The 23,719-nt window shown below is 38.7% G+C and overlaps 5 protein-coding genes across 6 annotated transcripts; 3 read left to right on the top strand and 2 right to left on the bottom strand.

Moving 5' to 3' along the window:
* The first annotated feature begins 200 nt into the window (after positions 1-200).
* Positions 201-2,918, top strand: LOC143356490 (ATP-binding cassette sub-family B member 10, mitochondrial). Its single transcript, XM_076792221.1, has 3 exons — positions 201-1,223; positions 1,297-2,411; positions 2,493-2,918. Exons 1-3 carry the CDS (start codon positions 629-631, stop codon positions 2,751-2,753), a joined length of 1,971 nt encoding a protein of 656 aa, XP_076648336.1. The 5' UTR covers positions 201-628; the 3' UTR covers positions 2,754-2,918.
* Positions 2,919-3,353: 435 nt separating this feature from the next.
* On the bottom strand, positions 3,354-7,458 carry LOC143356489 (uncharacterized). Its single transcript, XM_076792220.1, has 2 exons — positions 6,970-7,458; positions 3,354-6,727 (listed from the first exon to the last, which is right to left on the bottom strand). Exon 2 carries the CDS (start codon positions 6,647-6,649, stop codon positions 4,676-4,678), a length of 1,974 nt encoding a protein of 657 aa, XP_076648335.1. The 5' UTR covers positions 6,650-6,727; positions 6,970-7,458; the 3' UTR covers positions 3,354-4,675.
* Positions 7,459-7,574: 116 nt separating this feature from the next.
* Positions 7,575-10,175, bottom strand: LOC143356497 (calcineurin subunit B type 2). The gene is made up of 5 exons (XM_076792234.1): positions 10,027-10,175; positions 9,801-9,840; positions 9,172-9,383; positions 8,892-9,101; positions 7,575-8,820 (listed from the first exon to the last, which is right to left on the bottom strand). The coding sequence occupies exons 1-5, from the start codon at positions 10,027-10,029 to the stop codon at positions 8,773-8,775; spliced, it is 513 nt and encodes a 170-aa protein (XP_076648349.1). The 5' UTR covers positions 10,030-10,175; the 3' UTR covers positions 7,575-8,772.
* An 835-nt stretch (positions 10,176-11,010) lies between these two features.
* Positions 11,011-16,603, top strand: LOC143356569 (ubiquitin-protein ligase E3C). Of its 2 annotated transcripts, XM_076792374.1 has the most exons (6): positions 11,011-11,380; positions 11,440-11,489; positions 11,581-12,049; positions 12,114-12,649; positions 12,735-14,803; positions 15,014-16,603. In XM_076792374.1, exons 3-6 carry the CDS (start codon positions 11,583-11,585, stop codon positions 15,179-15,181), a joined length of 3,240 nt encoding a protein of 1,079 aa, XP_076648489.1. In that variant the 5' UTR covers positions 11,011-11,380; positions 11,440-11,489; positions 11,581-11,582; the 3' UTR covers positions 15,182-16,603. The 2 variants fall into 2 exon arrangements, with proteins under 2 accessions (XP_076648489.1, XP_076648488.1); XM_076792373.1 differs by having other exon boundaries at positions 11,011-11,489.
* Positions 16,604-16,706: 103 nt separating this feature from the next.
* Muskelin (muskelin 1) lies at positions 16,707-23,071 on the top strand. Its single transcript, XM_076792375.1, has 12 exons — positions 16,707-16,975; positions 17,203-17,272; positions 17,402-17,544; positions 17,608-17,812; positions 17,888-18,080; positions 18,163-18,398; positions 18,495-18,775; positions 18,850-19,030; positions 19,113-19,316; positions 19,399-19,590; positions 19,769-20,011; positions 20,113-23,071. The coding sequence occupies exons 1-12, from the start codon at positions 16,740-16,742 to the stop codon at positions 20,350-20,352; spliced, it is 2,424 nt and encodes an 807-aa protein (XP_076648490.1). The 5' UTR covers positions 16,707-16,739; the 3' UTR covers positions 20,353-23,071.
* The last annotated feature ends 648 nt before the right edge of the window (positions 23,072-23,719 follow it).

The following is a 23,719-nucleotide window of genomic DNA, read 5'->3' as shown; positions in this document are numbered from 1 at the left end:
TTGTTTTTAAATTACAACACTTTCATGTTCATTGAACACCTCGTGTGCAATGCGAAATTATCGATTGTCAGTAACATTATGCACCATCTAGCGACATTCTCGTGAAACGGCTAGAAGATTGTGCACTTTGCCGTAGATGGTGCCATAAATATTTCCAAATGTAAACACATCATAATAAACAATTCATAACACGTATAACGTTGATTAAAAAAAATCGTAAGAATAAAAAAAGTAAATAAATACTCTATTCTTTACAGCCGTATCATGCAAAGAGATGAGACGATCAAAAATTAGAAGTTCTACTTAAACCGCAAAATTTCTATTCAAATATTTCCGCCATTACATTAGAACTTGCTGTACGAACCTTGGAAAGAATAGATTTTCATGCAGTTAAAAGCAAAATTACGCAACTATGACGATAGAACGAATAATTAATAATTATTTGCAAAGTCTGTCGAAGCGTATGAATATGCATTTCAGTTACAACTCCCATCTAAGAAAGGTTAGAGAGGTTTAACTTTCATGTGTGAGGTTAGGCCGACAACCTCTTCCAGTTGATGATGAAATACTGTACCCCCTGTAATGACTTTTCATTTTGAGAATTACTTCTTTTGTGTTAGTGTTAGAAATGATTCTGCTTAGGCGATTGTTTATGAAAGGTATTCTATGTCAGCGTTTAGAATATCGTAGTTCGACGATTAAACATAGACAGATATTTTACACGCCCTTAACGCTGTCGAATCGAAGTAAGGGGAAAACATGTATATTTTCAACGTTAAGATATCACAGCAACAACACCGTACAGATAAATGTTTTAAAATCGACCGGTCGTAGCACGGTGAAACCAAAGAAAGTGTCGGAACTAAAAAATCTAATGATGTTAGCTGCACCTGAGAAATGGCGATTGGTTGGTGCCATTACATTTTTATTAGTCTCATCTGCTGTCACAATGGCAGTGCCGTTCTGCTTAGGAAAACTAATTGATATAATCTACACTAAAGACACAGAGGGCATGAGGAAAAATCTGAATCAATTATGTATTATACTTTTCGGTGTATTTGTTGTCGGAGCTATATGTAACTTTATTAGAGTGTATCTGATGTCTACGACAGGGCATAGGGTCGCTCAATCTTTAAAAAGAGAATTGTACAGTGCAATATTACGTCAAGAAACAGCAATGTTCGATAAGCGTAGTACAGGAGAGCTAGTTGGCAGATTGTCCGGTAGGTTCTTTTGGTTTCTAAAACAAGAGAAAATAAATAAAACATTGACTTATTATCAATCTGTTCGTTCTAGGAGACACCCAACTCGTTAGCTATGCTCTAACTACTAACATATCGAATGGACTACGTTCTGCCATAATGACTATTAGTGGAATGTCCATGATGTTCTACGTTTCACCTACATTGGCTGGCGTCGGTTTAAGCATAGTACCACCGATTGCTGGTGTAGCCATAATCTATGGTCGTCATTTAAAAAAGATTTCTAAAGATATACAAAATAACGTAGCCACATTGAACACGATAACCGAGGAAAAAATTTCCAACATAAGGACGGTCAAATGTTTTGCCAAAGAGACGACTGAAATCAAACGTTACAATTCCCAGTTAGAAAATATACTCAGAGTATGTTATAAAGAAAGTTTGCTCAGAGGAATATTTTTTGGATTGACCGGTTTTACCGGAAATGCGATCATTCTCTCTGTATTGTATTACAGCGGAGTTATGATCTCTAATTCTACTATTACTGTCGGAAGCTTAAGTTCTTTCTTACTGTACACTGCGTACGTAGGAATATCATTGAATGGATTATCCTCATTTTACGTTGAATTAAATAAAGCACTAGGTGCGAATACACGTATCTCTGAATTGATACAAAGACATCCAGAAATACCTATTCAAGGTGGTAAAATCTTAGAGAGGGATTTGTCAGGTGATATTGAATTCCGAAATCTTAATTTCGCTTATCCTACGAGAAAGAACGAACGTGTTCTAAACAATTTCAATTTAACGATTCAGAAATCTACAGTAGTAGCTGTTGTCGGTTCTTCGGGTTCTGGGAAATCTACGATAGCTTCGCTTTTATTGAGGCTTTACGACCCAGACTCGGGACGTATACTTTTAGATGGTCATGATCTCAGATCTCTCGATCCCATGTGGGTGAAGTCACAAATGAGTATTGTTTCTCAGGAGCCAATCCTATTTAGCGGTACAATAAGAGAAAATATATTGTACGGAGTAGAAGATTCAACGAATTACGAATCGGAAGTCGAAAATGCTGCAAGAGATGCATACGTTCTACAATTTACAAAAGATATGGCAGATGGATTGGACACTACGATCGGAGAAAAAGGTGCTACGCTCAGCGGTGGACAAAGACAAAGAGTTGCTATTGCTAGAGCACTGTTGAAGGTAAAACTGATTTATTGATATTATTGATTATGTGATTATTATTATGACCTAAATTCGATGTTTAAATAATTCTTTATTTAGCAACCAAAAATACTAATTCTGGATGAAGCAACGAGCGCATTAGATGCTGAAAGTGAACATTATGTACAAGAAGCTTTAAAAAATGCTATTAAAGGGCGAACTGTATTAACAATAGCCCATAGACTTAGTACGATAAAAAATGCTGATAAGATTGTAGTTATAAACCAAGGTCAGGTAGCAGAGACAGGAACGTACAAAGAACTGATGAATATTGATAATGGCTATTTTCATAAATTGGTTCAACATCAGACTTTCGCATAAATTTTACATATGGGTATTGAACGTGTTAGGAGTTGAGTAAAATCTGGCAGGAATTGGATCAAAACTGTTAACAAAGGACATTGAAAATCACATCAGACTTGTAATAAATAATTAGTAGATTTATTAATTTAATTTTTGAAATACATTATCTTATTCTGTAATCTATGAATTACGTCTTAATTATTGATGATTCCTTTATACCACATGTCGAGTGTTAAGAATGTTTTTAAATAATACGAAAAAGGTGTGTACTTAAATAACACTTACAATTACTGACTTTATCATTCTGTCATTTACTTCTTTCCTTTTCTCATCTACAGGAAGTATAAACTTGACGATAAAGGGTGAATTCGAAGGTAGGAATGAAATATATGTTTAGTGTGCAATTATTTAATGTGCTAAAATCATTTGTATAAGGCGTGAAGCATTTATTAACAGATTGTAACTTGTGTTAATATCAAATTTGCTAAAGCCCTGTATACATGTATGTACACACGTATATGTATATGTATATACATATGTATATATAATATATATCCACATGTACATACATATCACTTCTGATCTAAGGTATAAGGCAGGTATTATAAATAATTCCACTTTGGTAATAATTTTTAATATATTTTCCTATAAAATAATGTACACTGCTATTTTAAACTATCAATGTATCTTATATTGTCCATCTATATTATCTTTAAATTAATATCCCATTACTACAATTACATCAGAATAATCTACTTCGAAACCCGTGTACAAGTAAAAATATTCCATGTAACACATGATTAATCAAGTAAATCGTTTCAATTAAATTATTATTTCAATTAATTATGTCACCGAAGAATACATTTTTCTTTTCAAGGAGTAAAAGGACATTTACGATACCCTTGTTATCCAATAAGTATTTATCTATTAATCTTCTATTACAAAATACAGCAAGGAATAAAGAGAGCAATAAAATCCATTTTTCTAACATGGAAAAACGATTGGTACTTTTTATTCTTGCTCTATTTAATATTTTTCTATATAGGAATATGTGTAACAAGGACATTCGTTAATCAATTACATCTTGAATCATAAAATGAAATCAGTCCTTCAATATCGCTTATGCTTATTATAATTGGAACATTTTTAATCTTCAGTCATCTCTGGGAAAAACTGTGCCTATCGAGTTGTGAAGTCTTAAAACTTGGCATATCTCTTTTCTAATCATAGATTAATTCACCAATTGTTTCATCGAATTTCGAAATATCTGTATAAAACATTTGCCAGCTAATTACTGAAAATCTGAATTTAGAATGTGGTCCAAACCATGATCATACATATATAAATTAGATCGTTTGTCGATAAAATGTACTTTAAAACACCAGAATGCATATTTCAAATGCTCTTTGTTCACATAGCTATCACACGTCACATTTGTTAGGAGCCACATTAGAATTTCTTATGCTCCAGTCACAAGCACAGCCATACCCTAAATAGAAACTTTATCTGTATAAATTTATGATGAAACTTTTTACAATCCGATCTGAGCAGAAACTCAAATCGTAGTTACAACTGGTCGTTAATAGTATAACATCTTGAGAATAGGTAGTTCTTTGCTTTCTACAGGAGCTTAGAAATTCATACGCACAAGTCTCTGTACAAGTAAATACCAAAGTTTACCAGATATTTGAATTGCGATTAGAATAGTCAACGAAGCAGTAAACGATACATAATTGTATTCTGTAACCTGTTTTAGTATTTTCTCATGTGTTTTACACCTCGAATTGTGCACTGGTATTCGTACAAATTACACTTCAATTATTACGATAAGAATTTTCTTGTGTGGATAAGTTTCATTTTACATATCCCGTGCGTTTCATATTGTTCTGGTAAAGTCCAAATCGAGGATTAAATCAATTAGACCATCATCTTAAATGTTATTAACTTTGCGACGAATGAGTTGTTTCTTGTTCCATTGGTTCGTCTTCTTGTTGGAACATCGAAGATGTTTCTTCATCGTCTACATCCATCATTTCTGTTGTGTCTTGCTCTTTTTTATTTGTAACAGTTTCCATTATCGTGTCACTGTCTTCTACTTTAGACACAACAGTACCTATATTATTATCTTGCAATTCCATTATATCGCTGCTTTCAATGGACATTTTCTCTTTACATTCGGATTGGCACACACTTGCGGTATTTTGATCCATGGGTTCTTCTAACAGTTCCACGATGGGAGTAGAATCTTCCTCTTTGATAGCAACTGGTTCTGGATCTTTTGGTTCTTCTATGATAGGAATTGGTTCAGGTACTATAGATTTAATTACTCTGGATTCATCTTCTATAGCTTCTGTTATGGTCAAAGTCTCTTTCTCTTCTTGGTCTTCTCTCTGGTTCTCACTAAAATCTTCCTTTGTGTCTTCTTTAGAACACGACTCTTCCACAACGGGTTTTAATTCTTCGATTAATTCTACTTTTCTATTTTGATCTTTTGCATTCTCTGTGTCTACAGACGAATCTTCTTCTGGTGTTCTTACAAATGAGGTCTCGACTGAAGTCGCTTCGTCAGTGGATAAATGTAAATTACCAATAAGTTTATTCGAATTGCTTGCTAAAGACATATCCCCTGTGTTAGTATTATCCAAAGGCGGAGTCTCCTTCTCTTCTATATTTGTATCAGGTGCATCTACGGTTGTTTCTATATTATCTGTGTTGCTACCAGACTTTACAGTTTCTTTGAAATTCATATCGGAAGTATGTAAAAGATTATCAACTACCGGACTGATTAGCTCTTTATTATTTAACGGCTCTTTGGACTCTATGTCGGACTTAACCGATACATTGTTAGTTTTATTTGCTTCTTCTTGTACGTGCACCTGTATTGGCCCTATTTTCGTTTTCTCATTTACTTTAGAGTTATCTAAATAAAATTTGGATGATTTATTTTCACTAGAGCCAAAGTCTTTCGGTTGGAAAGTGGTTTGCAATTTTCTCGTCGACTCTGTACCGTCTCCTTCTTCATTCTCCAAATCTAAACTAGGTTGAGAACTGGTGTCCTCGTTCATTATGCCTTCCGGAACGTCGTTCGATATTCCAGAATTTTCAGACACTATGGATGACAAATTTTGTATAGCTGGTCCTATTTGTGGCTCTTGAGGCTGTGACTGGGACGTTAAGTTTGAAACAGCGGAAAATTCAGATGTGGTTGCTACAAAATTAGACGCTGTAACATCTGCTTTAGAGGAAATAGAATCGGCTTTCTCCTGAGAAACTTCTTCCGCACCGAATACAGTTTTTGTGACAGTGCTGGTTGGTACAACAGTTTGTAACATGGGTGCTTCGTTGTCGACGCTGTATACGTTAATGGTTACGGTAGAGGGACAGTCCTTTTCCCAATATTCCATTTCTACGTCCTGTGGGGGTTGCGTACCTGAAGTATCTTCGTCCACAGATCCGTTTACCATACCGTCTCCGTTCTCGTTTCTCCTAGCGATCGAGCCTGGTTCTCTAGTGGAGACAACCAAAATATTCTTCTCTATGGCTCGCATGAATTTGTCAACCCTGTTGTATTCTTTGCGCGGTGCTGTAAGGAGCTCGCAGATTCGTTGAACGGTAAACGGCGCGTTCGCGAAGGACTCTAAACGTTCCAAAAGATTGCTTTTCATAGTGTCATAGTTGAAATGTTCGACGTTCGGACAAGGCGCTAGCTCCAGGGTCGGACAGCTCTCGTAAAAGTCGGTCATCACGCGGGTAAGCTTCTCCCGGAACAATGTTTTGATCAGCGGCCACTGATAAACGGGGTCGCCGGTTTTCGCGACCCAACCCAAATAGTCCTCTAACTCTCGAGGTATCTCGCTCGGGCGCATTTTCTGAAACTCGTCGAGCGCCTGCAACACCTCCTCCAAATTTTCCATGTTCTCCGCCTGCTACCCCCGCGCTCTGCCTCTTTCGTTCGCCAAAGAATTTTCGTCGACACTTTTTCCGGTAAAATCCTAAAAGTTATTGGCAGTGAAACTTTCTACAGCAGAAACAACGAAAAACGCAAACACACCGGGTACTGGCACAGCAACAATGAAAGGATGGGGGAATGGAGAGCAGGGCTACCAATCATATCCGAAAAACATGTCATCGTGACAGCGTTTGGGTTAGCTTTCGCAAAACTCGATTGCGTTACATGTTGCTTTAAATGATCTTTCGTTTATACCGAATCGAATAACGAACCATTTTGATTTACCTTTGCCTCGAATCTATCTTCCACGGCTCGTCTCTGTTTCATTATGTACGTCAAACTACCGAATACATGTTGACCTACAAAATCGAATTTACGTCGCTGAAAAACTATTTCTGTTTATATCTTCTTCCTAGAAATGTTTCGCGTGCGTCCGTGGACACCGAACGTTAAATTTGTATTTTTGAATTGTATATCTGTTACGTTGAACGAGACAAACAACGGTCATGCATTTTCGGTAATGTTATACGAATCGAAAGAACACGACAACTTCAGTTTCTACGCTCACGTAGTGGTATTGATAATGCCTGACACGCACAGTTTATTATAGAACGATTACAAACTGGTCAACCGTTGTAATTTAAAATATTATTATTAGAGCGCACTTGAAAAAGTAATTTATGTTATCAAAATAAATGACTCAATCGATTATGGGATATTTAAGAGTTGGGTAATGTTTAGTGTAGTTAACGATTCAGTATAATTACAGCAGAATATTCGATTATCAATCATTGCAATTGAATTGTAATTTAATTGTTGCTGCAACGAATTTCGTTTTTTGTAATTTTAAAAGGTCAGGAAAATAAGATACTACTTTAAATTCGTAAATATCAGATTTCATAAATGTTGCATAAATTTATTTCAACAGAGCTTGTAATTTTGAACTTTGATTGGACATTAAGATTCGGTAACATGTACATGTATAAACAATCATATTAATGGAGTAAAACGACACGCATAAATCCTTAAATATTATAATATGTTATCTTCTTAATAATCATACAAGGAATAAATATAATTGTACGGATGTAATTATGCATTTGAAAGTTACAAAAATACCATTTGTGTTTCAGTCTTATTCATGATTGTAGTAAAAACAGACTTTTTATGACAAGGTCCAACATTGTTCTACCAAGAAATACGTCTCCAATATTAACAGTAATTAATCAAATAACATGTGTCTCTTTCAAATGCACAACTAGTAGTAATTAAATACGAAACAATATATGGTACAATACTTCTTCTGAAATGAGTTGGAAGCTTTCTGGAGATTCATTGTATTACATATAACATTTAACATAATGGATCGTGTATATTATAATATAAATAGGATGCTCCCATTTATATTATTCTAATAGCATTTCATTAGAAAACTAAAAGAACACAGCAAAAAATGTAATGCTCTTCTTAAAAGTATTGCACATTAGTCGAGAATACTGTACAATAATTATTAAAAGATGTGCCGTATGTAAAACATAACGTTTATAAAAAGAATATCTCAACTAATGACTTACGCTTATACGACTGCACTTCCATAATTTTTCTAAAACAACTCGAAGATCTTTATATATATATATATATTAATTAAATGAAATTATAAATTAAACAAATAATAACAAAATTATAATGTAAACTAAAAAAAATAAATATATATATACATATATTTACATCTATAGAAATATATATATATATACATATATATTTATATATACTTTAACATAAGGTGCGCTGATGCGTAACGTTCAAGTTACACGGAATAGCAGGTGTGCTCGATATTAGAAAGTCGGCGGTGAATTAATTCTAATATACGTTGCATTATAAATAAAACTTTAACAGTGATAAACTTATATATATATATAAATTGGCTTGACCGAAGACTTGGTAGTGGTCATGATTTCAACCTACACAGAGCTTTGTTACTTACAACTATCCAATAAAATTTGTTATTAGTAATGAATTTATAAAGTCAAATTGATGTTACCATATATTGATATCTAATATTCTTTTTTTTTTACAGATTTTGATTATTTAAACATCAACCACCATCTTCTTGTGAATATCTGTATTACCAACAATCTGGAATTATAACATTACAAATATATTATGCAATTATTTTAGTTTTAATCACCCGATCTGTTAATACTTACAGAACAGAATTCTTCAAAACTGATTTTACCATCTTCGTCTTTGTCAGCAAACAATATTGTTTTATCAACTATTTGTTGAAGTTGTGTGTCTTTTAAATTATTTCCTACCATCATTTTCAATACTTGGTATAATTCTCCATTGCTTATGAAACCGTCGTTATCCATATCATAAATTCTAAAAGCAAATTTTAATTTGCTCTCTTTATCACCCTGTAAAACAAAATACTCTATTTCAATATAATGTTTTTACAAAGATTTTTAAAAAGTATATTTTATGTACCTTGACACTGAATTGAGAAACACCATGGATAAATTCTTTAAAATCCACTTCTCCATTACCATCTGCGTCAAATATGTCGATGACACGCTGAACCAAAGGATTTTGTTGCAATTCTGGCAACGACATGAATTCATCGATGCTCAAGGCACCACTGTTATCTAAATCTAACTTCCTAAACCGTTTTCCCAATCTTCTAATTTCATCGACATCAACTGGGACATTAATTAATTTGGTATTAATAAAAAGAATTATTTCAATGATATAGCTTAACTAATGCTTGTTTCTAAACTGGTATTAATATGATCTCTCTACGTGTGTATGTATATATGTATGTAACTGTAGCACTATACAGTAAAGAACAAGCAGATACAGGGACAGAAACTTTATGAGTGCTATGTTTAGTTAGTGATAAAAATAAATTAGAAGCGGTGCATGAATTAAAAAAGGGAAAGAGATTTTTGAAGTTGCACATCACGATAACAACTTATTTGAAATTATAAAAAATATTTTTGCGATATGTTCGAAACAACTATAGAACGAAAGGTGTAAATTATACGAATGTAAAAGCTTGTGCAAATAAAAGTAGGTTACTTTGTGCGTAGCGAATGTAATATCTGATATTGACTCACAATTTGAACATAATTCCATAGGCAATGAACTTTCGTTACCCTGAAAACAGAAAATTAGAAATTTACGTATTCTGTTAGTAGCATAACAAACCTTGATAACGTAAACCACACAAAGGATTGTTTTTCTTAAGAAAACTGTACTAAGCCAGAACTAGATACATAGTAACACTTTAACTTGTTGTTCTGTGGGACTAAAAGAAATTTAAACTTAATTAAATGCAATCACCATCGTTAATTCGATTTAGCAGACTTCTGTTAGGAATTCAGCAGAAAACGCCAAAATTGATCAGCAGACACTATTTTATGGTTGATGATCAATGGAAAAGCGCGCAGCATAGACGGGAAACTCTGAGAACAATTCGAATTCACGCGATCGTTTGCGCTTATATATACAGATACTCCAATCAATGTGCGTGTGTACACCTATATTTACATGCTGGGACATGCACTGCAAAAAGCAGGCCTTTAAAAGTTCAAGTCATGAATACTTGCTTTTTTATATACGTTCATTGAATGATTTATTGAGGAAGAATAAAGGTGCATTTGTCTTTCACCGTGTCATTTGAAAGCAGTAGTATTTCGTAGTTCGTTTCGTTTACAAGGACGAGCAGAGTTATCAAGGACTTTGGCTCAGGCTTATTTTAAACAAATACACATTCAACTGGTGTAAAATGGACCAATAAAAGGTCCATCGTATGACCATAAGCGCCACCATTGTCGAACGATCATAGAGTATTTTTACAAAGGTAAAGCTCGGGCGTCTATCGGTGACCAATTTCTAGGACGCATGCGTCCGTAAGTAGATCCCTTCGTCAATGTAGCCACAGACGAGGTATAAGGATAGACCTATCATCTTATGGGACTTCATGTCACATGTTCTGCAATATCGACAGTTCAAAAAATCAGAGGTTTTTATAATTATTCGTTTATTTTCTCGTATTCGCGAGCCTGCAGTGACTATATATAGCTATTTTTAACTTTAATTCCTACCACTGAGGATGCTGTCAGCAAATTTTAGTTCCAATTGATAATACAAGATGTGACACGGAAAATGGTAATGGGGTTACGTGACCCCAAAAAAGTGGGCCACAAAAATACATTGGATGATAGGTCTATCCAATACCTCGTCTGTGATGTAGCTTCGAAACTTAGTGCGCATGAATGTGCAAGTTTCTGCACCATGAATACAGCTTGAGAAGTGCATATTTAATGTAGCAGTGTTTGCGTTTCATTGTTTAAATTTCTTAATATCCGTTTTAAAGGGATATGAAACTCATGTTAAATATACGAAAACATTTAGTTGCGTACATGACACGATAAGAATAAAATTTTTAATGACATTCAGTTTATGGAATTGTGTATATTCGTTGAGCGTTTTCTACCACGGTGCGTTTCAAATATTGCCGCGCTTTCCGACGTTTCCAATTCTCGCATGCAGTCTCTCTCGTTTCTTTTTTCTTCATAATCTCGAGGTATGGAGCAGAGATATCAATTGATAGAAGGTGCAACACTGTCCGTATGTAGATCGAAAATTTCGGGCTGACGAATAGTAAAGGTTTCGACAAACGAGTTTCGTTTCTGTAAGAATGCTCTGTGGTGGTTCTGTGACTGCAATGATCTTAAGAAATTCCAATTGCAGTTAACTATGGAGCCGTTACTGTATCCGTATACAGTAAGTCTTCCTCTATGGTAAGTAATCGGAAAAATATTGGGCATTTTCTACTACACTTGACCCATGACAACAATGACAAATATTAAGCGGCCCGGCGATGCGTTTTAGAGATGAGTAAACCTGCTTTGTTATTGAGGAAACATAAATACATGATGTACAGTTTCGAAGGAGATTACAGACGTAAACCACAACAAAATTTAGCCGGTGCGAGCAGGAGAGATGATAAAGCGGAAAAGTCACTGCTGTTGCAACATGCCCAATTGGAACGTTTAAAACGGGAGCAGCAACGCAGAAGACACTATGCAGCCTTGAAAATTCAAGCGTTCGTTTGCGGTTTCATCGTCAGAAAGCGCACGAAGATAATCGTGAGAAAAGAATTCGATGATTTGCAACAAATCACTGGTCGTAGAAATTTGAATTTAGAGGACTTGATAGTGTATTTTCGAAAGATATTATTCTTTTACGATTACACTTTGGACAGCGGTAGGCTGATCTGGATGTTCCAACATTTTTTAATGCACGAACAAGAGATCAAGCAGAAGTGTGTAAATTGCCCCGAATGGTTATGGAGATTGAGGTAACATTGACAATGCAATAAAGAGAAACACAGTAGGCTCGCGTACTAACAAAATATTTTACAGGTGGATGCTTCGTATGTGTATGCAACACAATTCGGAAGCCCTAATAGATGGAGCCAGTTCGCTGGCGATACCGTTAAGGGCTTTAGAAACATTTACTAGTCGCGAGGATACAGAAAAGACTTTAGGAGAACACAGTTATAAATATTTAGAAATAATCTTTGTATATTTGATAAAACACAAATACTTTGATCGATTAAGGAAACTGATAGACGAGAAAGTTCCACCTATGTTAGAGCCAAGCGCTGTCCCTCCGACTCCGCTCTCAAAGTGTCTGGTGGACATGATAAAACGACCGTTGGACTTGATCAGCTATCTAGATCAAAAGGATGATTTTTCCGAGCTCGTCTTAAAGGAACTCTGTAGAAGCGTTTTGTCGCTAAAACTGTCCGATCCAATTCGAATGTTCATTATTCCATCTCTAGCAGAATACAAAGAATTTCCGTACGATCAGCTGATCGACTGCATCAATAGAGTCCAAATAGAATGTACCACGAGTTTATTCTATTCCATTTTATCGTTAGAATCGAATCGTTTGTGTAAGTATACAAAAATGGATCATCGACAAGGAAAAAGTACAATGGAAAGAGCGTGTCCGGTTGACGAGACGTTTTTTCGTTACAGCAACGTACAAATCAAAGGACGTCCTAATCAACTACCTGCAAGTTCTTGCCGCGATGAGCTCGATGATCGTTCCATTGGCCGCTGAGGAGAACATAGATCAAGCGGACGACTCGGACAGGGAATCGAACGCTAGCATGATTGACGAGGAGCAGGCCGACATTCTACATCAGTGCCTGGAGATGCTGAACGAGCAGCATCGCGTTCAGGAAATACTGTCGGCGGTGGATCGAACGAAAGATCCGACGGTGTTGCAACCACTGTGCCAACTATGCCATCATTTGCTAATCTCCAACAAACTAGCCATACATAAGTATAAATTGTTGTACATGCTCGCGTTCAAGCCTGTATTCCTGAAAAATTTATGGACCGCTCTGTTATCGGTTTGCCAAGTGTCGTTGTTCGGCGGAGCGACACCGTTGCTGCAGATCATGTCGCGAGGCCTTGGACTTTCGAGCGAGGACACGAAAAAGATCGTCCCGCTTCTGGTCGTGTTTTGTTCGTTGTTTAGCTTGCTGATCGCCACGTTACACGATACAGAGTTTTTCATTGAAACGTCCACGACGACGACATCGGCCAGCGAACAAACGTTGGACACAAACGGACAGCAGACAATGCCATTCACGATTTCGGAGCTCGTGGCGTTGTCGAGCCACTTAAAAGGTGTTTGCCTGGGTCTGGTGGAGCTAGCGTTCCCCGACAGCAAACCAACTGTGCGAAACGACTACAAGGACGCGGTTCTCGGGTCATCCTGTTCGATACAGAGCCAGCAGGACACTAAGATCTGGACGCATCTATTCAAGGTGACCGTCGGTCTGCTTCGCCAGTTGTACACAAGAGACTTGAGACAGCAATTCTGTCCGGAAGGTCACTGGTTCGCCTCGAATATCCTGATACCAATCGACAAGCCGCAGAATTTTACGTTCCATAGACGCCGGCTGCGGGAATACGTACCGTTCCAAGGGCTGCGTGTGTTCACCAGAGAGGACCTGGAGGAGGGGCCACCATTGTCTTCGAGAGAGGTTCGAACGTTGACGCTGCTCCGCGAGATACCGTTCGTCGTGCCGTTCAACGACCGTGTGATAGTGTTTCAGTCGTTGATTTACCGGGACAAGTCCGAGCAACAAGGTGAAATGACACACTTTTTGCAAGGGCCGTCGATCACGATATCGGTACGGAGGAACTATCTCTACGAGGACGCGTTCCAAAAGTTGTCACCGGAGAAGGAGCCGGAGTTGCGGCTGAAAATGCGCGTGCAGTTGGTCAACTCCGCTGGATTGGAGGAAGCCGGCGTAGACGGTGGCGGTCTGTTCAGGGAGTTTCTGTCGGAACTGTTGAAAACCTGTTTCGACCCGAACCGGGGCTTTTTCAGGCTCACCAAGGACAACATGCTGTACCCGAATCCGACGGTACAATCGTTGGTCGACGATTTCCCAAAGCATTATTATTTCATCGGTAGGATACTCGGCAAGGCTCTGTACGAGAACCTGTTGGTAGAGCTTCCGTTCGCGGAGTTCTTCCTGTCGAAGATCGTCGGCCGTCAGTCGGACGTCGACGTCCATCACTTGGCCTCGTTGGATCCCGTCATGTACAGGAACCTGTTGTATCTGAAGAGTTACAAGGGCGACGTCGCGGATCTCGGCCTGGACTTCACGATACTGTCGGACGAACTTGGCGAGCGACGTGTCGACGAGCTGAAACCGAGCGGTGCTAATATACCGGTGACCAATCACAACCGCATCGAGTACATTCATCTGATAGCCGACTACAAGCTGAACAAACAGATTCGCGCGCAATGCTACGCGTTTAAACAGGGCATCGGCAACGTGGTCCCGATGGACTGGGTTCAGATGTTCAGCAACAAGGAGCTGCAAGTTCTGATATCCGGCGCCCAGATACCAGTCGACGTGAACGACTTGAAGCAGCACACCAACTACACCGGAGGCTACGCCCCTGATCATCCTACCATCGCTGTATTCTGGAAGGTCGTCAACGAGTTCAACGACCAACAGAAGAGGTTGTTGCTCAAGTTCGTTACCAGCTGTAGCCGACCACCTCTACTTGGATTCAAAGTATGCCCGTTTGCTAATGCCTTTCACCATTGTTATTATTATTCGTTTACAGCGGAGTTGGACAAACATTATTTCGAATAACGACTGTTATCGAATGTTACTCATTATTCGAATAATGCCCAACTCCGGTTTACAGTCGGATTGTATTGTTTCATTGAAATCACACTTCTTATTGTTTCGTTCCTGATAGAATTGTTGTGAACATTTCAGGAACTCGACCCGCCATTTTGCATTCAACAAGCCGGCAGTGTAGATCATTTGCCGACTTCCAGTACCTGTATGAATTTGCTGAAGCTCCCAGAGTTTCCGGACGAGAAGACTCTACGCGAGAAACTTTTGTACGCTATACAAGCTGGCGCAGGCTTCGAACTGAGTTAAGCCCTGGAGTGCTCTTGGATATTCTCTCGAGCGAATTCTTTTTTTAGTTAAATCGGTGATACCTGACTCTGTGTACATAAAAAAAGAAAAGAGAAATGTATGCGTAATATGGGAATATCAATCCGTAACACACAGACGCGGGGAGAGGATGCGATAACGCTTTCTTTCAACATTCTTTTTTAATTTTTACTTTTCAATTTAACGAATATAATTACGATACTTTTACGAGCTAACAGAAATTTCAAGATGGGAGCGAAAGATGCTTTTTTTGCACGGTGTTGGTTCTTTATTGGAACTCTCGTCGCGTCTGTGGTTGCAGATTGAACACGTGTCTTCGAGAACAAAGTGCAAACGTTGTAATATTTTATTAACGGTAAGTTACCAAGTGCGTACTCCGTTGTGTACCGCGTTCTCGTCGTCTAGCGAATCAGAAACCTCGTGGACTGCTCTTTCGCCCACTTGGTAGGTCGATGTTTGGGTTTCGTAGTGGGGGCAGAACATTTTTATGGAATTTCCATCGGACAAGGTAACGATACCTGTAATATTGTCAGGAGGGGCCAATTAATTAGGTAGCGTCTCGGGCGATCACACACTACCGGTGCAGAGAACGAACGTAACATTTGTACAAACACGTTGATTCGCCCTGTCCGGTAATATACGATCTTATACACAAGCTCACGCATTGTCCGTTCAACTTAAAAGTTCAAACGAATCACCAGCACAATGGCGATACGTCTAGTCGCGTTCCAACAAGTCCGAGGGAAGTTTTTAATACGTTGTGTACTGGTAATGTCGAATGATTTTTCGAAAATCAATGATAAATGAATCAGAATTTTCTAAGAAGTTTATTTGGTAGCCAGCGATATCGTTTGATCATTTGGACCTTCGACATAGGGGAATTATTTAAGTTCCTTTTAACGTTATGTGCTCATTGAAAGCCGTATTATTGTATGATTATTAAACGAATGAATCGATAAAATAATTAAAATCGGGCAGCTTCAATTAGGATATTTTGTCGTCGCGCGTTATGCTCCTGCCAAAGTCGTGTTTCGCTTGAAGTTCAACGGACAATGCCTACACATACATGTGTATAGAAACACAGGTATATCTACAGATATGTATACATATACATATATATATGTATATACATATATATTTATATATATATACATGTATATTTTTTGTTGTTGTAACTTCTCTGTCCTTGGCAACATCTCTGTCTACAACTGTACATTGTGTATATTTTTATGTTTTGTATTCGCCACGAAAGTCGCGCGACGCTATGTATATCCACATCGAGTTTACATGACAGGATAGGATGTATGTATTTATGGATTCGTTAACCTAGCGTGTAAATAAAAAAAAAACCGAGATCCTCGAGTGTTACACACATCTATGGACAAATACATGATTTGAACGTTACATCAGCGTTTCATATTTTATTCAAAAGGTAGCGATCGTGGAAAAAACGAGCAAGAATAATATATAATGCCGAGTTGGAAAACTGAATAATGTTGCTCGGTTAAGACGGTTGAACTTCAGAGGTCTATCGTCGTATATGTCGCGGACATTACGGTCGAAACCGACACCGTTCTCACCGGGTCATGTTTTCTTCTCATGGCGCTCGTTCGCCGATATTGTGTCTATGAAGAATCGCACACACACGTTCGGAGCGGTTAGAGAGAGCTTATGTCATTTGTGTAACATGGCGTCCAACGAAAATAGCGATTCCCAGAAAGTTTTGGAGTTTAAAATCTACAAATACTCCAGCTTCTCGTCGTCCTACGTGCCGGAGTAAGTATTTCTCGATGGTCGAACGGTTCGCTGGCAAGTACAACAACGCAATTTGTAGGCTAGACGAATTGGTTGTTCATTGTAATCGAATCTGACTAACCTAAAGTAACCGTTACGATGTAGAACGCGAGCACGTTCTACAACTGAGATTATTCAATAAATGAACAGCCTGATCGCACCGGATTTCTCGCTATATTTTCGATTAACGTTCTTCGTTCTCCTCGTAGAAATATCCTCGTAGACAAACCGTCGGATCAGTCATCGCGCTGGTCGTCAGATATTGACAATCATCCACAGGTAAACATCGTTTCAAACTTTAACGTAATACACATCAATTATTAGAAACCATTCGGATTGCTCCAAGCGCCGATTCTCCTTAACATTTATTGCTTGTTAAATAATTGTAAGACCGTATTCGTTGTTTAGTTTCTTGTACTGAAGTTGCAATGCCCGTCGATAGTGAAGACAATTACTTTCGGAAAATACGAGAAAACACACGTGTGCAACATAAAAAAGTTCAAGGTATACGGCGGCTTGGAATCAGAAAACATGATGGAATTGTTAGAGAGGTGAGTCGGAAAGTTGCGACTTAGGGGTATGAAGGCAATATAACGTTGTCTGTTCTGTTCCAGTGGCTTGAAAAACGACTCTATGCCAGAAACGTTCGATTTGAAGCATATCGTAGGAAACAAAGACAATTACTTTCCAGTTCGATACGTGAAAATTCTGCCGTTGCAATCGTGGGGTCCCAGTTTTAATTTCTCTATCTGGTACGTACGATTAACCGGAATTGACGATCCTAAGATAGTCAGACCTAACATCGAATGGTTCAACGTGGTGAGTACAGCGATATATTACTCCCGAGATGCTGTCGCTTCTTTGTACAATGAAACTGACGATCGTTCGTTTCAGTATCGTCAGAAAGAAGTAGTGAGACTCTGCATGAAACACTTTAGAAGACTGGAGCAACCGGAGATCATGGAAACATTGCATAAGGTTACCGGGGTTTCATTGGAGGATCCTAGATTGACCGTGTTGCACGATTTGTTGGTGACGAAGGGGGATTATCTGCAAGCGGAACATTTTATCAGTAACATAGTAACGAGTGAGTTTTCATCCATTGTATTGCCTCAAAGCAACGAAATAATTTTCTGCAACCGTAGAAAGTAGTACGATCTACATTACAGTGGGCCTTTTGAACGATTACATCCATGCTCAAACCTACAGAGCAGTCTGGACGAAATTGTCAACGGATGATCCGAAGCCTGGGATGAGAGGCGGTCATCAAATGGTTCTTGACCCGAGCGCGGAGCTCGTGTACCTTTTCGGGGGGTGGGATGGAAATAAAGATCTTTCAGATTTGTGGGCGTACAACATAACCACCAACAAGTGGACCATCATCTGTAAAGATGCAGAAGCTGTGGTAAGCAAGGGGAGACTAATTGTTCGATAGAGATACGATACAGGTCGTCTCAACCAACTGAAATCTATCAAATATCTCGCCTATTATCGATATCAGGGTGGACCGAGCGCGAGATCCTGCCACAAAATGTGCCTGGACCCCGAGCGTCGACAGCTTTTCATCCTCGGAAGATATCTGGACACCCAGTATAGAAAAATGGAGAACTTGAAAAGCGATTTTTTCGTTTACGACATCGAATCGAACAAATGGACCCAGATATCGGAGGACACGGAGGCTGTGGGTGGACCGGAGCTAATTTTCGATCATCAGATGTCCATGGACGTTGAAAAGCGAACGATTTATATTTTCGGTGGCCGTGTCGTTGTTTCTCCTAATATGTAAGCTCTGTTAGCTCGTAGGTAATTCACCCGTAGGCCAATTACCGTTTTAAAACGTTTCGTTTCATCAACAGTTCCGAGGAGTACGAATATCGTATGATACCAAATTCGACCGAGCCAATTTTCTCTGGGCTGTACTCTTACCACGTGCCCACCGGTACGTGGACGAAATTAGCTTGCGACATTGCGAGACCGTGCCCTCCGAATGTACCAACTATCCGATCCAGAGCCGGCCATTCTATGCTCTTTCATCCGGTACGCGCTATGAAAATGTTTCTCGAACAACGTTCGTGTCGCTTAAGAGCTATAAAAATTGAATTTTCATGGTCTGTCGCAGGGCTCAAGGAAACTGTACATATTTGCGGGTCAAAGGGGCAAAGAGTACCTTAGCGACTTTGTCACCTATGAGATCGACACAAATCACATAGAGCATATAAACTTCAATGATTCTAGTTCAAGAGATTCGAACCACGTGCCAGCAGCTGGTTTCACGCAGAGGGCGACGATCGATCCTGAATTGGGGGAAATTTATGTTCTGTCGGTTCGTGTCGAACGTGTACATCTATACAAATGTACTGTACGCGCCGGTTTTCAAATCTTCTTCTCTGTATTTTCGCAAACAGGGTTTGAGCAAAGACAAAGACAAGAGGGACGACAACGTGCAGAATTCGTTCTGGGTGTACAACATCGAGAACAACAAATGGTCCTGTATCTATCGACACGAGAACGCCGGTGAGAAGTACTGGAACAAAATGCAAGACTTCGTCCCGTGCCCGCGATTCGCGCACCAGTTGGTCTACGATCATGTGAAAAAGGTAGACATCGTCTTCAGAGGAGGAGCGTTACAAGAAATTCAGAAGTAGCAGAAATCAGATCACGTTCAATGAAATTTTTCGAAAAATTAAAAAGAAAAGATTTCTTTTTATCGTGATCAAAGCAAGAACTTGTTCAAAGTTGAAAATCTGACTTGTCCTCGTCGGTATCATTTTCTAGGTGCATTTCTTGTTCGGAGGTAACCCGGGAAGATCTTGTCTGCGAAATCTGCGGCTTGACGACTTTTGGCAGCTGAAGTTGTGCAGACCTTCTCAGGAGGAGATCCTGAAGAGGTGCAAGCTGCTGATCAGGAAGCATAAGTTCAAAGAGCTGGCCTTGGGCAACAGCGTCGAGGCGCTCGAGTACCTGCAGACCCAAGTGTCCGAGATCATCGATCACAACGACATGGAACAGACGAAAGAGGTATTATTGACTATATTATTTCTCAGTAACGGGTGAAACACCACCGTTTTATCCTCGATGATTCCGCAATACTGAACTCTGTACTCATTTCTTCGTTACAGTTTCAATTATTAACGTCTATTCTATTCAGAGAACAAAACTCGTTAGTAGGAGAGGCCATGAACTTGAACAGTTCGGAAAGCGTGTTAGCAAATTTCTGTCACCTGGGCGAGTGTGTGTACGCTCAAAACAATCGGGATGTTCACGTATTGAGAACCGAGTTGTACGATAAACTGACCGAATTCTTTCCGGAGTCGTTGACACAACCGCGCGCAAACCTGATCGATCTTTTACCATTATGAACCGGCACTGACCGATAATAATCCGTCGAACAACGCCTCTGAACATACATACACACACACGCATACACACATACACACAGAAAGAGAGAAAGAGAGAGTGAGACATAGAAGAGCAAAGAGATTCCGTTTGTTTTCTTGCGATGGTGTTTACCACATGACAGTGAAATGTGATTTTATCTTTAAACAAAAATGATGAAAAAGAAGGAAGGGAAACGTTATTTTTATATAGTGTAATTCTTTGTATCGTTTTAAAAGGAGAAAGGATTTACACAACATATACTATACACGTACGAGCTATCATATAAATATTAGAGAATTATGCTAATATATACTTCATTGTGATACTTTTAAGTAAAGACTCGTCTAGTAGGCTAAATCTGTATATTATATATATTTTATGTCTTTTGTATGGAGTTTTCGTTTGTATTGAACTGTTATCGTGTCCATAGATTTTGTTTCATTTAATCTGTAATTATTATTTCATCGAACGTGATCAACGAGTATTATGTTTCTCTGTATAGAGTGCTGTAGCATCTTTGAAATTAGTTTCTTTTCTATGCCACACAGTTCTAGTTACCGTGTCGTGGTGCATTTATAACTTTCTACAAAATGATATTTCATTTCACCGGACAAACAAATTTCACAAAAATAAGTATGGTGTTCGCTGAGTGTGCGAGAAGAAAGCTGGCACAGACTTTCATGAAACGAAAACTCGTTCTATTAGACGACACGTTAGAAAGCGTATATATTCTTCTATTTCGCTGGCTTCGTTCTTTCAGCTGTTTCAAATATTTTACACGTTTCATAATCGCGTTTCGTGCTATTTAGTATCGAGGAAATACCTCATGAGAAAGAACGTGATCAACTCGAGATAAAACCCAGTAACGCGAGTTATCTGTCTTCTTCCTCGTCCTAGCTCGCTACTTTTAGATGATGTACTATTTTTTTTTTTTCGACTACAATGCATCGGCGGTTTAACATCCGTTGCTATGGACAAACATGAAATATAAATATTCCGTTGCTGGTTCGATAGAAATTTGTACAATGATCGACTCGTTGCGTGATTTTTCTTTTTATCACCTATACGATATACATATATAAATATATAAATATATATACAATAGAACTTATTCTAGTAGAATACATAATGTTATATAGGTACGTACCTATGTGTTCTACTATAATAAGCGTTTAACTAAAGCCTTCATTATTGTTAACGATTGTTTGTACTGTAAGCGTTACTCGATGACACGCGCGTTATTGTGCATCAAACATCTTGTACATAGCATCGCTTTGCCGATATATCTGTTGTAAACGTATTTCTAGTTTCGTTGTGGACGCACGACAACAATGTCAGTAAGAGAGTGGGGGAGGGGAGAGAGAGAGAGAGAGAAAGTGTGTGTGTTTGTGTGAGAGTAAGAGAAAGAGAGTATGTGGAAAAGTGCGCGAAATTCAAATAGCATCTTTGTATATAGAACTATCTACGCGTCGGCGGACGAAGCGATTGTACAATTCGGTTATAGGTTAGGGTAGCGTGAAACTTTGTAAAAAAAGGCGATGAGAACTCGAGGCAAAATACATTAGAATAAAAGAATAAGTCGAGTAGCGAGAGTTTCGTAAATGGATCTTGCCGGAAAAGATCATCCGTCGTGATCCTTGTCCGAAAGGAAAAAGGCTGTTATAGTTGTTGCTCGCCATAGTGGTGTACTGGACAAGCGTCTTCGATGTTTATCGGTCCCGTTCGAACGCTGATAAGTAGATTGCGGATGTTTATGCTGGTACGTTCGTAACATAAGCGTGAACGCATAACGTCCGTAGTCCACTGGTATGTTAGGGACGCGTACGTTGTATAGCCGACTACAAACGATACATACTTCCACCGTGTTATATGCACACACAACACAAAACAGGCAGACACACACACACACACACACACACAGGCGCGCATACATTACACGTTATATCGAGATACCAGATATCAGAATTGTCTCAGGATTTTATCTCATCGCTAGATCATCAAAATCGACGAGAACGTTGGATAGGAGCTGTAAAGACGTGATATTCGAAGTTCTAGTCAACTAATGCGCGATTAAGGGAGGCATCATCGTCGAGAACTGATTGGACTGAACACGGCGAGCGTACGATTTCTAACGATTTCAAATTATTCTTGTCATACACAGTCGCTGCGCGCTTTATACTTCCATTGTATTTCTACGATCCATTCGCTTTTACTGAATTACTTTTCTTCTCCTTGATTACTTCGCAAAATCGGACTGCGGATGTTTATGCAGGCATAGGTGTTCACGGGCCAGTTTACAGAGAATGGTATATATTATAGAACGGTTCTATCAGACTCCGTAGAAAATAATTTTGTTAAAACCATATTTAGACTTTTACTACGTATTTACTGAATTTTATACAATCGCGTTCTTGCTACGAACACATAAAATTCGCAGTCTGCCCATCATCCTGGGCCGTGCTGTTCGAGCGAACCGAAATACTGACTCCGATACCTACCATCTACGTTAGACGTGAGAATATTGTTATTAATGACAGGTGGAAATCTTGTGAAACGTGCGGAAGGTCTTCTCCGTGAGCAGCACGGCCGTACTTCAGGCAACCATTTTCTCTTTATTTACTGGCAAACTTTATACCGTTGTAACATTTAGACGTAACCATCAATTTTTATGTTCAAATATAATCGTTTCGTTAACGTCGATCGAATGCATTTATTCAAATCCTGTTACCAGAGAGGAAATGAGAGTGCTCACGCCCGGGGTTTTAGTGTCCTCACATTTCCTGAATCATCTTTTTAGCCCGGAACAGAAACTGCATCATCTTTTTAGCCTGGAACAGAACCAACATCAACTTTTTAGCCTGGATCAGAACCTGCATCAACTGTTTAGCCTGTATTAGAACCTGCATCATCTTTTAGGCTGAATCAGAGCCTATATAGAAGAGCCTCTTTTAACATAGAAGTAGCATCCACTCTGGCATTATTTCGAATCCGCTGCTAATGGTGCAGGTTCTGGTCCAGGCTAAAAATTAGACTAGGGGGCAGCACTATACCGGGAACACTAAAATCCCGGGCGTGAGCACTCTCATTTCCTCCCTGCTGTTATCATCCTGATCGTCCCTGTATGTAGAGAAATCATATTGATAAATGTTAAAACGAACTGATTTTTAACCGGAAAAGATCCTGGAGAATAATACAATAAGAATAAAAAGAAAACACATAATTCAAGAGGGGCGAATTTTCTATTGGTCTATCGAAAGTCGCTGTTGCTCCAACAGCCATATTCAGTTCAATCTTTCAGATTGCACATCCGACGGAAAAGCTGGCCGAGAAGCTTGAACGGAAAGAAAT

Source organism: Halictus rubicundus, chromosome 8 (genome assembly GCF_050948215.1).
Source record: "Halictus rubicundus isolate RS-2024b chromosome 8, iyHalRubi1_principal, whole genome shotgun sequence".
Classification (NCBI taxonomy): Eukaryota; Metazoa; Arthropoda; class Insecta; order Hymenoptera; family Halictidae; genus Halictus; species Halictus rubicundus.
Note: the sequence above shows the minus strand (reverse complement) of the source record. Positions and strands in the feature narration are given on the sequence as shown.